Source organism: Sparus aurata, chromosome 19 (genome assembly GCF_900880675.1).
Source record: "Sparus aurata chromosome 19, fSpaAur1.1, whole genome shotgun sequence".
In the NCBI taxonomy this organism is placed as follows: domain Eukaryota; kingdom Metazoa; phylum Chordata; class Actinopteri; order Spariformes; family Sparidae; genus Sparus; species Sparus aurata.
Window position 1 is genome coordinate 10829814 of NC_044205.1, and position 16311 is coordinate 10846124.

At 41.4% G+C, this 16311-nt stretch overlaps 2 protein-coding genes across 4 annotated transcripts in view; one reads left to right on the plus strand and one right to left on the minus strand.

Annotated features, from left to right (window-relative positions):
- prkdc (protein kinase, DNA-activated, catalytic subunit) overlaps positions 1 to 709 on the minus strand; it is a 38735-nt gene extending 38026 nt beyond the window's left edge. The window contains exon 1 of the mRNA XM_030398501.1: positions 391 to 709. Coding sequence (XP_030254361.1) covers positions 391 to 556 — 166 coding nt within the window. The 5' untranslated portion in view covers positions 557 to 709. The remainder of the gene's footprint in view (positions 1 to 390) is intronic.
- A 3048-nt stretch (positions 710 to 3757) lies between these two features.
- Positions 3758 to 16311, plus strand: part of arhgap29a (Rho GTPase activating protein 29a) — a 35784-nt gene continuing 23230 nt past the window's right edge. Inside the window, exons 1-3 of one of the 3 annotated variants that reach the window (XM_030398657.1) lie at positions 3759 to 4002; positions 5235 to 5332; positions 5418 to 5815. In XM_030398657.1, the coding sequence (XP_030254517.1) occupies positions 5515 to 5815 (301 nt within the window). In that variant the 5' untranslated portion in view covers positions 3759 to 4002; positions 5235 to 5332; positions 5418 to 5514. Of the gene's footprint in view, positions 4003 to 5234; positions 5333 to 5417; positions 5816 to 16311 lie in introns of all 3 variants that reach the window. The other 2 variants (XM_030398658.1, XM_030398656.1) reach the window with 2 other exon arrangements.

The following is a 16311-nucleotide window of genomic DNA, read 5'->3' on the forward strand; positions in this document are numbered from 1 at the left end:
AATATAATAGCTAAGACTTAATGTTAACGTAATGCAGTTATAATATCTATTTTAAACCTATAATTATTGAACAAGAATCACATGGCTTTTTAAAAAATTGTACTATGAGAAAGTGTCACCGCCCCCAAACTGAGGGTTTTGGCGGAAGGCGCTGACGTGACTCGGGTAAACTAAATAAAAACACGAGTTATCGACGTCACTGAAATAATTTCTGCAAGACGAACTGATAAGTAGCTTCTAAATATCCAAACACAACCGTATCCAACAAGGTGTTTGGCGCTCGTCAACAACAGCAGCTATATTAACAATAAATTGCCAGATTTTAAATGGAGTTTGGCGCGGATTCAACCTCTTCCAATGAGGTATTAAGAGGAGTACCCATTGTCTTACCAAGTTCAGTCTCGGTCGGGGCTAGCATACATTCCTGTCCCAAGTCACCGACAATATCGTGACATTTCAACGCTGCAGCTCGAGTGTCTTCGTCTGAAAGTGATTCATGAAGTTTGAGAAGGAGCCCGTGAGTCCCCCCGGCAGTGCTGCTGTCGGGAGAAGACATAACTGCAGCGCGGAACAAAGTTAAACTAACATTAGCATCCCAAGCACCACATTACTGTACTACAAGTACGACAATCACAGAACTACAGTGCTGTCTCGACAGACCTAGCTAAAATGCACCACTGTCTAACTAGCCAGTGCATTCAATCTGAAGTCATCAGCCACCAGGAAGAATCAGGATAGGATCCACGCTGTGTGCGCTTCAAAATAAAAGCCCGTGGCTGAATACACACCTGTCTAATTTGGATCGAAACTGCTGACTTCCTCATTATAGACATGAAAACAGTATCATCGTTCATCTGCACATTGTCAATCGATGTCCTAAATCCAATAAACAGTCTTAAGGGACAGGAACATTCATTTCAGGGCTGTTTATTTGAATGATTTGATTTTTGATTATTATTATGTTAATGCACAATATTGTTTAAAGAAAAGTACACCTATGGCCATGAACTTTGGGTCATGACCGAAAGAATAAGATCCCGGATACAAGCGGCCGAAATGAGTTTCCTCCGCAGGGTGGCAGGGCGCTCCCTTAGAGATAGGGTGAAGAGCTCTGTCACCCGGGATGAGCTCAGAGTAGAGCCGCTGCTCCTCCACATCGAGAGGAGCCAGCTGAGGTGGCTCGGGCATCTGTTTCGGATGCCCCCGGGACGCCTCCCTCGGGAGGTGTTCCTGGCATGTCCCTCCGGGAGGAGACCCCGAGGAAGACCCAGGACACGCTGGTGTGACTATGTCGCCCAGCTGGCCTGGGAACGCCTTGGGGTCCTCCCGGAAGAGTTGGAGGCAGTGTCCGGGGAGAGGGAAGTCTGGGTGTCCCTGCTCAGGCAGCTGCCCCCGCGACCCGGCCCCGGATAAGCGGATGAAAATGGATGGATGGATGGAAAAGTACAAAATAAAAATAAAAAAGTCAATGCATTATTAGTACATTTCACTTGTAACATATAGTAGTAGTTGTACTTGACAATTATCACCATATTTGATGCTTTGGAATACTAACTTATAATAGTATAATCAGTAAATAAGTGTGAATGCATTAAATTATATATTATTCCTGATTAATAATGCGTAGTCGTAGTCTGTTTCCAATGCATTGAGAACAACTAAAATTATAATCTGTTCATGTGTTTATTCGCTTCTTATCGCTTCAGTTCCGTTCTTTATTTTGGAAATACTCACCAGAAGTACTGCCGTGCTAAAAATGGCTGCATTAACGCTACCTTGACGAGTGTAATATGTTGCAGTTCTTCACTCTCACCACTGGAGGGCACCAAATGCTCACAATTTTCCAGCTAGTGAGCTTCTCCACCACAGACGCTCCTCAATAGCTTCATTTTAGTCTAATTTGGAAGTTTCAAGTCTTTTTTTGGGGTGCGAATTACTTTTAATAATGAATGCAACCTTGTTTTCCTGGATAATGGATCGATGTTCGCTGGTTGATGAATATTTTAATGGACCATTCAAGAGTCTTGGTCTCATAGAAAGGTGAATCGCTACATTCTAGATGTCCCATCTACTGAGTATGATCTGGCCCAAATCTTTTATAATCCCATTTTCTCTGGAAACATGATGGAGATAAAACACCACTGAGATTTATACTAGTTAAACAAACAATTAGTCAGTATATCCAAAAAGAATGTCGTGATTAACAGATGGCTTAATGAGCCTTTACCCGTTTGACTGCACTACAACAATGCCACCAGTAGATGTCAGTCATGTGCGCTGTTTTACTCCAAGCCTCCAGTATCAGATCTATTTTCAGAGAAAAACTTAAAGGTTAGGAGTCTTTTGTTTTTTTTTAAAAATAGTTTAGGCATGAGTAAAATAAATAAAAATAGCTTAAATCACAGATGGAAAGTCAATATTTTGTGTGTAAACAATACAGAAAAGATAATCTAAATAAAGTGAGATTAAACATCAGCAAACAGCTCAGATGTGGATAAAATGTAATACAACTTTTGAGGCCTTCTTCTTATGGCATCGATTCACTGATGATATCAGACAGTTTGTAAAATATGTGACCAAGTGCAGTTCTATTACTGTAAGAAAGATCAGGGGTTCCCACACTTTTACATGTCAAGGACCCCCCCCCCCCCCGGGATAGCTGCACATTAGACAGCAGACCCCCAGTTTGAATGGATTTTGAGTGTTTTTTTAATAGAATAACAAAAGTTTCATAGTAGATCAATGATCAAACTACGATCATTAAATATCACAAAAACTCAAAACAACCAAAACACTATCTCCTCTCGTTGTTCCCTGTAGCGGGGTGCTCCCAACAACACACTCAAGAAAACCCAAATTTGAGAAGCCACTACTTTTTCTTATCTAAAAAGGACTGAGGGTTGTGTGTGTTTCTCAGGAGAAAGTCCCAAAGCCCCTGCTCCACAGAAACATACTGCAGGCAGCAGAGTAGTGCAAACTATGCCTGCAAAACACACTAGCTATTCAAGTAAGCCTCTATATAAACTGCAGGGATTTACAACCCAGGCAAACGTAAAAAAGAGTGTGCAGCCTCTGTGGCAGCAGTGCATTTTATCTCTATCACTGTGCTTCTTGTGCACAGTTAAATACAAACTCATCAGGCTACTTTATGGATGTCACTTGATTTTTATTGGGCCTGTTATCTTTAACAGAGTGACGTGGTCAAGATATTTCACGGGGGTTAATTCAGATTGGTCGGATGAGGTCAAGTCCGTCAGAATGATACCGGAAGTAGATTGCAAATTGCGTTCATAATGAGAGTTTAACGTTTCTCTCAGAACATTTTCTTTTTAAGACTACATTTATTGGCTTTTAATTCAAGTTGTAAGTATTCATGATCAATTTTACATTAACACTTGTTGTTTCACTTGAGCCTATGAGATCAAATGGGCACGGTTAGAAATTGCATAGTATGAAATTGATGTTGTCATAGTTCCTATTTCGTCTGTTGCAGCTTTAGAATATGAGGCATGATATGTGGATACAAGGATACATATTGTACTCAAATTTTTATTTTCTAAATTTAAATTCCCTTATCATTCTTGGTTTGGATTTAAGCCTTTCAAATGTACGCTAATTCAGATGCGGCAAGTTGTGATGAATTTAGCAGCCGGCTGGAATTATTTTGAAAGGCACAACCGGATGTGTGTTGGTTAATTATGCATATCTTGACACTTTAAAACCCTAGACACCTGTTGTTATGGGAGGAATACACACACACACACACACGCGCACACACACACCAATCACAAGTTACATCCTACATCACATGGAGAGAGGAGGTGATTGAACAGAGCGGAGCTTCGCCGGACAGACAGTGAGGGGCTCCGGGGATACGGCTGTGAAAGATAAGGACGTACGGCGCTGTGTCTGTGGATTAATTTGTCTTTCTCAAGACTGGCCATTTTTCACGTTTCAGTTCTTTTTGTCTCCGGGCTGAAATGTTTCAGAATCCAACAGCAGGTGTGTACTTGTGTTTGAGAACTGACCATTTGTTTGAGTAGCGACTAAAGTGAAGTTCCGTTGATAAATAATGTTAGCTAACATCCAATGAAGAGGAGAAGTGTCTGGACGCGGTTGAAGTTACGTTTTACTCTGAGATGTACGCGAGCTCCGTCAGCATTTAGCCATTTAATGCTGCAGTTTGCCGGCAAACCGCCCAACGTTACTTGTTCTGGATCTTTATTAAGTTTTAACCCCTTCTGTTATTTTAACACACCTTCAACACGCGAAGCTTGTAACGTTACGACTTCAACAAAAACCCCGAAGTTCAGATTTCTGCCGAGCTAACGTAACTGACGTTACAAACAAATGGTTTCCGCGGTTTAGCGGTCTGAACTGTTTGCAAAAGTCGAGATTTTATGACAAATAGTGTTGCTTGGTAGAATGTATGAATGCCGACCCAACTACTGGACATTCACAACCCGATATTCTTAACCGGGCTTAAACTCATCATGTTTTATTCAGCTATATGCAAGAAGTCATCACACTTCAAGATTTTTGACCAGCAATATCGTGTCCTATGATGACCTGTGAGCGGGGACATGCGCCCGGGCGCAGTGTAGATGGGACAGCGTGACTTTAACTCTTTCTCTCTACTGTTTATATTATAGGATGTAGATTAATACAGAAAGGGGCATTTGTAAGTGTGAAAGCTGTCATCACAAACTGTGTCCACTGATTGAGTATATTATGTGTCTATAAATCTCATGTCCTGTACGACATGTTACAAGTCTTCTGAAGGATAACTCCATGTTTGGGATGTCACAGTTAAAGACTAGTTTGGTCTGTCAGATTATGTTTTGGGTTGTAATTTGTATCATTATTGTATTAAGCTCGAGACTACTGAGACCTGTTTAGCCCTCCAACAATTACCCGATCGAATTACCTCACAAATTGTCCAAAATAGTACACTGCTTGTGAAACATTGCAGACAGACAGCAGCACTGTTCAGGAACTGTCCAGCTACACACACACACTCACACACTCAGCATTTTCTTCTGATTGACCCATTCAGACTACCTGCAGATTCATTGTGGTCAATATCAAGAGGATATATGGATAATCCACGTGTTGATTATTGCCAGCAGATGGCAGAGAATAAATATGTCATAGTCTTCCGAACACCATGAAGAACATGTAGCAGAACTTCTGAATGAAGACTCAGACTCAGACAACTTTATTAATCCCACCAGGGGCAATCGGTTTCAGCAGCTTGCATACTGGCACAGAAGAAGACTCCAGTTTACGTGTTTACACCTCTCAGGGTGGATGTCCTGCTAAAGTCCAGCTGGTAATGTGCCACACCTGTATAACGGAACTGTCATGGCATTTTTAATGGTTCCTGTGAGAATTAAATATTTTACTCTCCTTGGCAGCTTCCTTCATCCCTGTTGTGCTGCAGTGCTGGATCTGAGCCGGAGCCGAACTGCCAGTAACAGCCACCAGGCCCGAGGGCCGCTGGACCAATAAGACATGCTGGCTGCCATGCTGCGCCAGAGTACAGGCGGAGGATCAGGAGGTGGCGGAACAGGCAGTGGTGGTGGAACCAAACTTCCTCTGGGCATCTCCCGACTCTCCAGCTCCAGCTTGGGTTCAGCAAGCCCTGCCAGCGCAGGCTCCTGGGTGCCAGGCAGGGTCTCCAAGAGCGGCTCTGTGAGCTCGGACAGTCCAGACCTCCCCGCCTCAGATCCGAACTATATTATGCAGCTGGTCAGCGATGTGCGCAAGTTTGCTGATGTGCTTCTACAACTTAAAGAAGTTTTCAACTCCAAAGGTATGTTTGGAAAGAAATGTTGCAAAAGACACACTGTTTTGTAATGTCTTACTGTTTGAGTTGCTTTATCACCATTCTCATCTAACTGCTAAGCAATACTGTTTTGGGGAACTGGTGTCCTGGTGTAATACATCCCATCAGTCATATTCCCACTAATGTAACTTGAGCTTTATCTTCTGCTATATTGTACCTCCAGTGTCTCTGGAGGTAACCTGTTAATGATTTGTGGCCACAACAAATGGCCATTGTGAATATGGGCTTTTCAGTGAGTGACACATACAATTGCTTCTAGGAATTAGCCATGACATGTCGTCACATTTCCTGTGATGACATGAACGCATCGTTGTGGTTAAACCCAGCCCTTTTTGCTACATGATTATTACTTTAAAAGGCGTGTGCGTCATTTAATTTCTGAACTTGTCGCAGCAGTGTATAGGGGGGAAAAAAATGTGAATAGTGTAAACACAGCCAAAGGGATTTGTAACGGACCGAAGCTGCCTGTCAACTCTATGTGTACACACTGTTGCTTTTACCACAATGTACACAGACCCAGGTCTATCAACCTGTTTTGTCCCGCTGTGGCCTTGGCTGCTCGGTCAGTCAACCAGCCTTATCTCACTTTTAGTTTGGTTCTTGCCCTCCCCTCTGTAAAACAGAAACCACAAAGACAGTGCTTTCACTCGTCTCTCAAAAAACGGTTTAATAGGTTACTATTACAGGAAAATCTCATTATTCTCTGAAGTTTTCAGGTAAAGGGGTGTTTATTGCCAAAGATTCTGGGTTTAGAAAGAGTAAAGTACCTTGGAAGGACATTTTAACCAGATGTGATAAGGATTCCCTCTTTTAATGCCTTAAAATTGCGGTGGCCACATTTAAACAACAGCAACCTTCCAGCTGATGCTATTTTAGACGGTATAAAACAGCCTCTAAGTCTGTAATTAACAGGCTTCATCAGTGATGAAATGGATAATTTCCAAACCATAGGGAAGTGTTGACACCGAGATGTACTTGTGACTGTGTGTGTGTGTGTGTGTGTGGGTTTTTTTGTGGGCGGTTATTACATTCCTGACTCTGTGTGTTGCATTGGCTTTTGGCTAAGTCCCAGATTTGTTAATCCCAATACCTGTTTTAAGGAAGGTCTGAATAAGATGAGGTGGTAGCTTTTTTTTCTCCACTCCCTTTCAACTGTGCCATGACACCCAAGCCAGGAAAAAGGAATCCCAGGCTTTGTTTTTTGTCTGGAGGGGTCAGTAAAGGTGCTTGACCCGGCTGGACATGTCGGAGTGGGCCATGCTGTAGGCACTTTTTTAAGCTCGAGAGACTTTGGTGACCTGTCAGCATGCTGGGGATCAAAGCAGTAAATAATCATGTTCAAGAGGTCGACGTCTGCAGCTTTTTGGAGTTGAAGCTTGATTTAAAAGTGAGATATGGCTTGAGCTTTAATGGCTGCACATTTTTTGTGTCTGACTTAGTCAAGCGTGATCAACGACAGATACCGTTTGGTCTTTTTAATAACAGATAAACACATGGCGTGTACACACAGGTTCTTGCAATGTTACAAGGTTGCATAACTGTCATACTAGACTTTTTGCCCTTGCTGTTTGCCATAAAGAAACCGGTTTATAATCCGTGTTCCCTCCAAATAACAACTGCATAAACTGAGCAGAACGTCAGAACATGAGACCTTAAATGGGCCTAAAAACAAACTCTCAGGGAATATAATTCAGTGAGTGTCTGCCCACTCTGCTGCTAATGTAACTGCACACAATTTACAGGTCCAGTAAGCGCAAGCTCAATTATGCAAATAGAGTCACTGAGATGCCAACACTTGATTGTAAAGCAAAGTATTCCCATTAGAGGGCTTATTTGGGCTAAATACAGGAAAGGGCAGATTTGGGAAATTAGGCTGATTAGGATGTAGAAAACAGACCTCTTCTCCACTGGTGAGGAAACAAGCAAAGAGACCATTGTGCCTCAAATTCCAGGAAAAAGTTAAGTTCAGGGTGTGCACGGATGGAAATCGTTGAAAATGCTTGAATTTTAATGTGGTGTTTTCGGGATTTGGAAAGCGTTTGGAGTTAGGGTAAATTGTATTACCTTGTTTTATATTGACTCAGCCAGGCTGTGACTGGTGCCAAGTCTACAGACAGGTGACACGTTCAAACATGCGCAACTTTTTGTTTGTCACCACTCTGTAGAATGCTGAAATCAAACATAATCTTGGTTGCTTAGCACCGTAACATCTGATTTGATGTAAAAAATCGAAATAATCATTTAAAGTGTATATTTTTTAAAGATATGTTATTGACTACAGCTGAAAGGTTCTGGAAATACTTGAAAAATGCACCGTGAAAATGCTTGAATTTGACTCTGAAAAAGCTGTAGGAGCCCTGTAAGGAGAATCTTTGACAAATCAGCAATTTCACTCCAGTGCATGCAAACACAGACCTCATATTAAAGTCTTTGGATTTCATTTGTTGGTCGTATCATGATGGTCTGTGCTCGACACATCTTCCAAGTGCCATTGTTGAGGTTTAGCGTCCTTTAGCTTTAGCTTTAGCAGAGCTTGCTAACAGATTGTTGGGAGTCACTGACCTGCGCTGTGATTGGATGCGATTTAAATCCCCCTCTAATTTATGGCCATATTGTCTCTGCAGTGCTTCACAATAGTTCAAACCTTTCATCACCCGGCCACTCACTGAAACCTAAGTGAACCCTCCCTTTTTTTTCCCCCTTTTTTTTTTTTTTTTTTACCACGCAGGGCCAATAGTCAAGAGCAATATTCAGCTTAGAGCCCTCGCAACAGTGCCTGCATTCACAGTCAACGATGTGAGTCTGACACCCATTGTCCCAGGAGGCATCCATAGACTAGCATGCTGCTGCTAACTGGCAGCTTTTACAGAAATGATACTTTCCCAAGTCAAGAATAGCTGCGGCCTGTGGGATTGGTCCCTGGGGAATCTCTTCAGCCAATTCCATTATGACAGTGTTTATAAAAAAAAAAAGTTTATTTTCTTGCAATGCACATCAACCATAAATGGTCATTGTATCGTAGCTGTGGTTTGAGTCAATGACGCATGACTGCATTTTGTTTTTTACTAGTGCCTGAGAAGACATTCTTGTTTATGTGGCTTGATTGCCATCAGGTCAGCGCTGAGCTCTCTTCACACAGTGTGACATATGGTTACATCCTTCTTTAAGGTCAAACGTGTCCAGTGGCCACTTGTGAAAGAGATGTCAGTAATTGGAAGGGATTATTATTTTGAAGGTTGGTCTCAACCCGGGGTCAGCAAGGACGTTTGGAGACCAGATGATGCAGTGGAGGTGGTCCCTCTGGCCCTTTGTGTTTGTGACGGTGATGGGGCCCCTGAAGCTCTTCATTCTAAGATTAGCGTAGCAAACATTTGGCCCTACTGTGACTCCGTTCAACAACCAACAGACTCTGAAATTGTTTTGTAGTCGTCGTGTTTTGCAGGAGCAGTGCAGAGGATTGTTGTTCACCTCATCATCTATTTTGGGATTGATGGTGTATTGTTGTGGCTGCCTGCCTGACTGGCCCAGGTGTGTCATCATTGTTTTTGTCCTCCGTTGCTGCCGAGCAGAATGATGGCCAATTTTGTGCGTCAGCTGCTTAGGAAGGAAAACTGCACCAACAAGCTATTCACTGAGTGAAGGTGAGGAGAACAGCTTACAGAAGGGCTTCCTAATTAATTAATAACAATGAACAATTATTTGCAATTTTCTGAATAGCATCTGGAACTGTCTAATTACAGAAGATTGATTTTGCTTTGAAACAGTTATTATTTCGTACAGATAACTAAATGCTGTTCCATTTTCAGTTACCGAACAGTTTGTGTTTGTCTTGTGTTGTTGATTGATTTTGCAGACATATTATTAACAATATGAACACAGCTTTCCGAAAGTACGTCTTAGAATTAAGTAAAAAATGCATACACTGCTTCACTCATTTCATCTCTCTGTTACCACTCCTTTTTCTGCCGGACAAACAGCAACAGCAAATGCCCGCTTCTTCCTTTAGTCTGTAAATCAACAGTTGTGAAACATGCTCACAGTGGGAACATTAATGAGTTTTAAAATCATGTAGAGCTGCAATTATTATTTGATGAAACCATTAGTTAGGTAGTCGATTGAAAGCAAATTAGTTGCCAGCAGGGCACAAAATTAACACCAACCAGCAACCAAATACTGGTAAAATATACACATGGCTGACAGATCTGCTTTAAACTCCAGCAAAATATTGTATAAAATATTTTAATCCTGTTGCATGGCAGGTAAAATTTGAAAACTCACTAGTCATTTGGCCAGTGGAAAAAAAGTAAATTTTGTATGCTGATTTGCCAGCTATTTTGATATCAATAAATTGTGTCAGTGATTTTATTTTTCTCCAGCAAAAACATAAGAATTTATCTTTTTACCTTCTTTTCTTTGTATTCTTTCTAGTAACAATGCTGGTTGGTGTCACAGCTCCATCATTATTAGTCACACTTTTGGTATTGATGTATTACTCGTACCCCCCCTCCCTTTCCACATGTCAGCTGTGTGTTTTTAGTCATAAGCATTGAGTCATAGGTGTCCTTAGTTAATCAGTTTTGATTACTATTGGAGGCTCACCTGTCAGTGAATGCATGGTTCTGGGGTTTTAATGATTTAATGACTCCCTACTAAAAATGTTCTGCAGGTGTTGAGTAATGTTCAGTTATGCACTGTTATGACACCTGGCCACTCAGAGTTTTGTGGCAAATAGCCCAAAATGTTTTAAGAGTTACTGTGTTATTTTTCTTCAAATCGTTGGCAATAATAAGTATGGTTCAAAGGTTGCTTTGATGTTAAACTTCCCTGAGCTGCATTTTGGCTTCATTTTTGTGACTTTAGTTGGAATATGCTGTACGATATGGGGAAGAACGTGCTTTTTCTCTTTTTTGAGGAAGAGAAGCTTGTTGAGTACTCTACCGTGATGCTGAAGCTTTGTGGGAAAGTTATTCTGGTCTGGGTCCTCAGAGAAAGCCTACATGCTATTTTGGTGATTTGTATTACATATCACCCCTTGTGAAATACCAGCCTAAAATTAGCCCTACTTGGGCTTTTCACAAACCATTCCAGACTTTCTTAATGGCTGTAACTGGGCTGTGTTTAGACAGTCTATCCCACTGGGTCTGGGATCCACTATAAAGCATCGCAAGCTCCAAAAAGTTCCTTTTATGGTTCTTTTAGTGTGTCCATTTGTAAAGCCACTGTAAATTATCACAAGCACAAGACAACTAGCCTTCTTTACTTCAAAGTCGTCTCGTGTTGCATTCTCCAAATCAGATTTTCCAGAGATCTCCATTTAATCGTACTGTAACCTTATCTCACTAACTATAAGACTAAGCTGCCTAACAGGATTTATTGCATTACCTTAATTGTTTTGAGTGATCTTTGTTGAAAAGCACTGCTAATGTTTTAGCATTATTTGATGAAGCACGAGGGTTAGATCTTGGGATTGTTACCCCCTGGGATTAAAGGTATTGTGACATATGGCAGGTCCATTTATCCCCTCTGCCTGAGGAAACAAAACATGGATCATATACTGTACAGAGCACCATTAACTTAAAATCAATCATTTGGCAACACACAATGATGTCACGCTGTATACCGGAGGCAAAACCATGCTGACCTGTCAAGTTTAATAGCCCGGCTGCACTTTAAGATTTGTATGCTGTTTTTAAGTTGTAACCCGAGGGAGCTCCTTCTCTGTGTGTATCTCCCCTTCTTCCCCTCTGGTAAAATTTATGGTTATGGGCCCTGTTTTTGCTGGGGCAACTTTGTTCCAGGAGGCTGTCGATGGCTGCCACACACTTAGATAAAACTTTAGGATTCCCACACTACACATGAGAAGCCAAGGATTGTAGGCTCTCTGATGAGGGGCTGTACTTTAGAAACTCTTACTGGAGACTTCTTATACGCAGAGTTGAGGTTTCTTGTCCGACTATTGCAGTTGGGCATATAACTCAGGGCAAAGATGGCAGATTAAACCACCAACCATTTGGTTATGTGATCAGAAGATCAGATCAGAGGCTCCCCTCAGCCTTCTCAGATTAAGCCTTTGGAACGAAGATGACAAATTTATCCTCTGAATAAGCTTAAGTAGCCCTTGAATCTGTAGCCTTTAGCCCTGCATTGGATTAAAGTAATTAGATATTAGACAATGCAGCAATCATTTGACATTCTTTATTTCACAAGTTTGGGGCTAATTATTGATTAATTAATACAGTCATTCAATTTGGATGTATCCACTGGCAGGGATACAATTCATATATTGATACAATATGAATAATATGTAATAATAATATTTTTTGAATATTTTTAATGATATTTATTTTAAGAGCTAATAAAAACATTAAATGTACTGTAGTTGATAAGGAGTACTATATGAATCATACATTAAATACATTCTGCTAAACAATTTGAATCTAAATAAAACAAACAAATGCTTGTTTTGTCTCTTGTTACTCACCAACTGGCCATCCAAAATTAAAGGATTTTGTGGATGACTCAGGATTTTCTTGATAAAGTAGCAGGCACTCAATTGGATTGCTCGATAAACAAAGTCTGTATTAACCATTTGTAAATCATTCACAAATCCCTGTATCAAGATGGAAAATAACATGGACTGCCTCAAGTGTTCGGATGTTTAAGAGCGTATCTATGTGGTGAGCGAAGTGCACTGTGTGCAGTGTGTTATTAAAATGTAGCATTTCAGATTTGCGAGGCAGAATTTTCAAAGAAGAGTCAGTCACAGTGAACTAGATTAGATGCTGCAGATGACAGGTGCTTATTTCAGTTTCAGTCAACATGTCATCAAGGTAAGTAATAGGTCTAACAGCACAGTGACTAACAGTGTTTATTACACGTAATTGGCCTTGTTTTTCTGTCAGAGACAACCGTATGGCATTCTTGCATGTGACTGGGTCAGCCCCATGCTGGGCAGAGCTCATAACGTGAAAGGCCAGTGGAGCTGATGGGAGCAGGAAGGATAACCAGCTACTGTCTTTGTCCACAACATTTTAGGTTAAGGAACTCGGTTGCTGTGCTCAGTGAAAGGAACAGGGACCCTGTTTGATGTGGAGGTAAACAGACTGAGCGTGAAGCATAGCCAGGACCAATTGGGGTCTGCCCTGTCTTGTGAGACTCAAATTAGGCCCCACTGAGGTGTAAAAGGGGCATGGGAGGAAAGGGGAGCTATTGGGGTGTTATTGAACTTGCCAAAGCATACAGCACACAAGTCTGGTGAATTGGCTTCTCCAAACTGATAATGGTTTCCATTAGATTGGGGGCCCATATATGCAGGAGGCCCCTTGGCATTAACATGTTAAGTACCTTTTACAGGACTTCCAGGTGTAGAACAGCAGAGCTTCCACAGCCCAGAATACCTTCACTGCCATGTTTGGCCTGTCTGCTCAAGCTGTAACCATGAAAAGACGCAAAACAGTGCCTTGTGCTCACAGAGGACCCTGGTTTGTCTGTAGGTCTAGAGATGTTTTTCTTTATCATCTATCTCAATTAAATGTTAGGTAATAATCAGCAGTCTTGTAGTCTTCATCTTCTTTAAACCATTGACGTTGCCCAGAGTTGGGAGATGTATGGAATTAGAAGAAGTTGCTTTTTGTACAACTTACTAAATGACAATTATCAGACTAAGTTTTCTACTGCAAGCTTTTTATTGCACAAAGCCCTTTCTCTCAGGATTAGGATGCAACTAAAACTAAACAGTGTCCTCTTGTTCTCAATGCAGTGTTTGCCCCCCAACCTCAGCCCCCTTACCTCCCACTTCTGCCCCTTGACAGGTGTACTAAAGGGGCCCGTCTTTGTTCTTGTTGGACAGCTCTGGCCTGCTGATGTTCCTTTGCCTACATTACAGAGCTTGGGGAGCAACTGTAGTCTCTTCATCCTAATTCCTGACCAGTTTAGCTGCCAGCTAGAGGTTGCACGGTGGGGGGATTTGCAGTTTCTCTTAAAGAAAGCATCGTTGGAATGCCAGCCTTCAGAGCTTTGCATCAACAGTAGGCGGCGGTGGTGGTGGTTGTGGTGGTGATGTGGGGGGGATAACCAAAGAGAAAGGTTGCCTGTCTTTCCTCACTGTGACAGACAGCTCCACAGAGAAATGAAAGAGGGGGAAAAACAAATTCCTCACTCCACACTGGGTATCTCATTTATATGCGAAGGACTAAAGAGAGAAATATCCATGGGTAAATGTGTCTGTTGTCTAGAAAGAGATTTTGAATCATTTTAGCAGTGTTTCCCCTGGATAATTTTCAATTCCATATCAGATATTTTTTTTAACTTAAGTTTGCAATATGTGGTTATATTGTGTATTCCTCCATACCAAACCTAACATAATGCATTTCCTATATTCAGCCGTAATTGTGGATAATTTTTCATTCTCTTTTGGTTTCCTGCACTAACAGCTAGCCAGCCTGACAAAGGCAGCAGCCTGCAGAGTGTGAACATAAAAGCCCCCCACCTAGGTGAAAGGTGCTGTGTGTCTAGCCTAGAGCTCTTTTTTAAACGCTAGCTCTTTGTGCATCCAGTCATGGGAAAAAGAGCTTCAAAGGTGTAGCAACAGGGAATGCGTCGGTATGAGTATAGAAGGCTGGGAAGGCAAGGTTCTCCTGCCTTTTACCAGCTGCATGTAATCTGCTAATCCGAAGAGTGGACTGCCGGTGGTCTGTCGACAGAGGTTGACCAGGGCCACTGACCACAGGAAGTACATGGGCATGGGGATATCAAAGGATGTATGGGCCACCCATTGCAGTGACCCTGCCCAAGTGTTAAAGGTTAAATGGAACCGTTTTAACAGGGCCCTTATAGTTGGGCAAATAGTTCAAACTTCGGATTCCTATGATTACGGGCTCATTTTGAGCATTGCGCATAAATACCTTAAAAATGTGGGAGGCTTATGTGAAAGAATGTGGCATTTCACCCCAGCCAATTAAAGAAGAATCCATCTGAAAGAAGTAAAGGTTATTGAGTCACACAGTGATTGATTATTAGATCGACGTTTTGTTTCTTGTCTTCTGAAGAAGGGGGCAAGTTTCAAAGGTGCCCCTTGAAATCTAGCCTAGCTTTTGATGAATGCACAATTTCTTTGAAACAACTGCCACTACAGAGTCCTAGTTAGTTATTTAGGGTTGAGTCGCAGGAATGTCCAGCTGTGGTCTGACTCAATAGGAGACATTGAGAGGTTTTGATTGACATTGGTCATGGCTAGCCTGTCCAACATCCTATTTAGCCCCCTCTGCCAAAAGCTCCTTCCATTTGATCAGACCTCTGCAAACCCAGTTGTGACATGTTTAGTGATTTCACACTTTCTTTATGGCAATAAGCACCCCTCCGTTCCCTCAAATGTTTTGAAGCATAAATAATACATTGCTCCCATGATTTGCAATGCATGACTGAGCATAGCTAGGGTCTGAGCGAAAGGAATGTTGCCAAGTCATATTGTGTCAGACCCTAGTGGAAGTTGTGTGCTTCAAAGAGTCAAGCCATTGATGCCAAGTACTTCTAAGTCAGACAGTTTCCTTATGGTACACATAAAGACTGCAAAGTCCATGTGCACATGTAAATGTAAAACAGATGAATATGGCTTTCATTTGGTAAGGAGAATATGTACAGTCTTTTTGTAATGTTTGCTTTTTACAACTTTTGGATATTTATTTGATTCATAGGGCTACAGCGTGATTATACACTGATTTATCAATGCAACAATTAAAAAAAAAAATAAAATTCTCACTAAGTGATTGCAGGCTACTTTTATTGTACAGTGTATATGTATAGATCCATAATTAAGACAAACAAATATATTCAGGGTCAGCAATCCTCACCAAACTCAAGCAGTAGCCCAGCTTACAAGATAAACAAGACGCATGTTTGTGTCTGTTACTTCATCATCAGCTTGGTTCAGCCGTAAGGGACAGAAACAGCATCAAAATGCATGTTGTTTGTTCATTATGTATCATTGGTTGTGCTGTAAGGAATATACAGCCCAGTCTAAGGTGATTATGTCACAGGTGGTCATAATATCAAGGATTGAGTTTTACATTTAAAATTAGTGATTGTTCTGCAGAGAGATACAGTCTTTAAAGAGTTCATTAAAAATCATCCACAAAATATGGATTACAAATGTCAAAGCTGCACTTGCACACTGCTACAGCTATAGATTTCATACTCACCAATATTGCCTGCGTAGAGTAGATCAACAAATATGATGTTAGAATAGAAATGAAATTGGAAATGAGGGTCTCTGGCCTTATGTGAGTATATATGTAGATGGGTAACATGTAAATGTCAGATAGCCTCTGCTCCAGAAGTGCATCAGAATGTTTTGGTACTGAGGTGTCATCTCGATGGTGAATGATCTGACAATGTTTTCATTATGGATCCCCCTCCTCCCCTTGCTCCTGCAACTCCCATCCTCGCTCCCAAACAAGAGGCTGGAA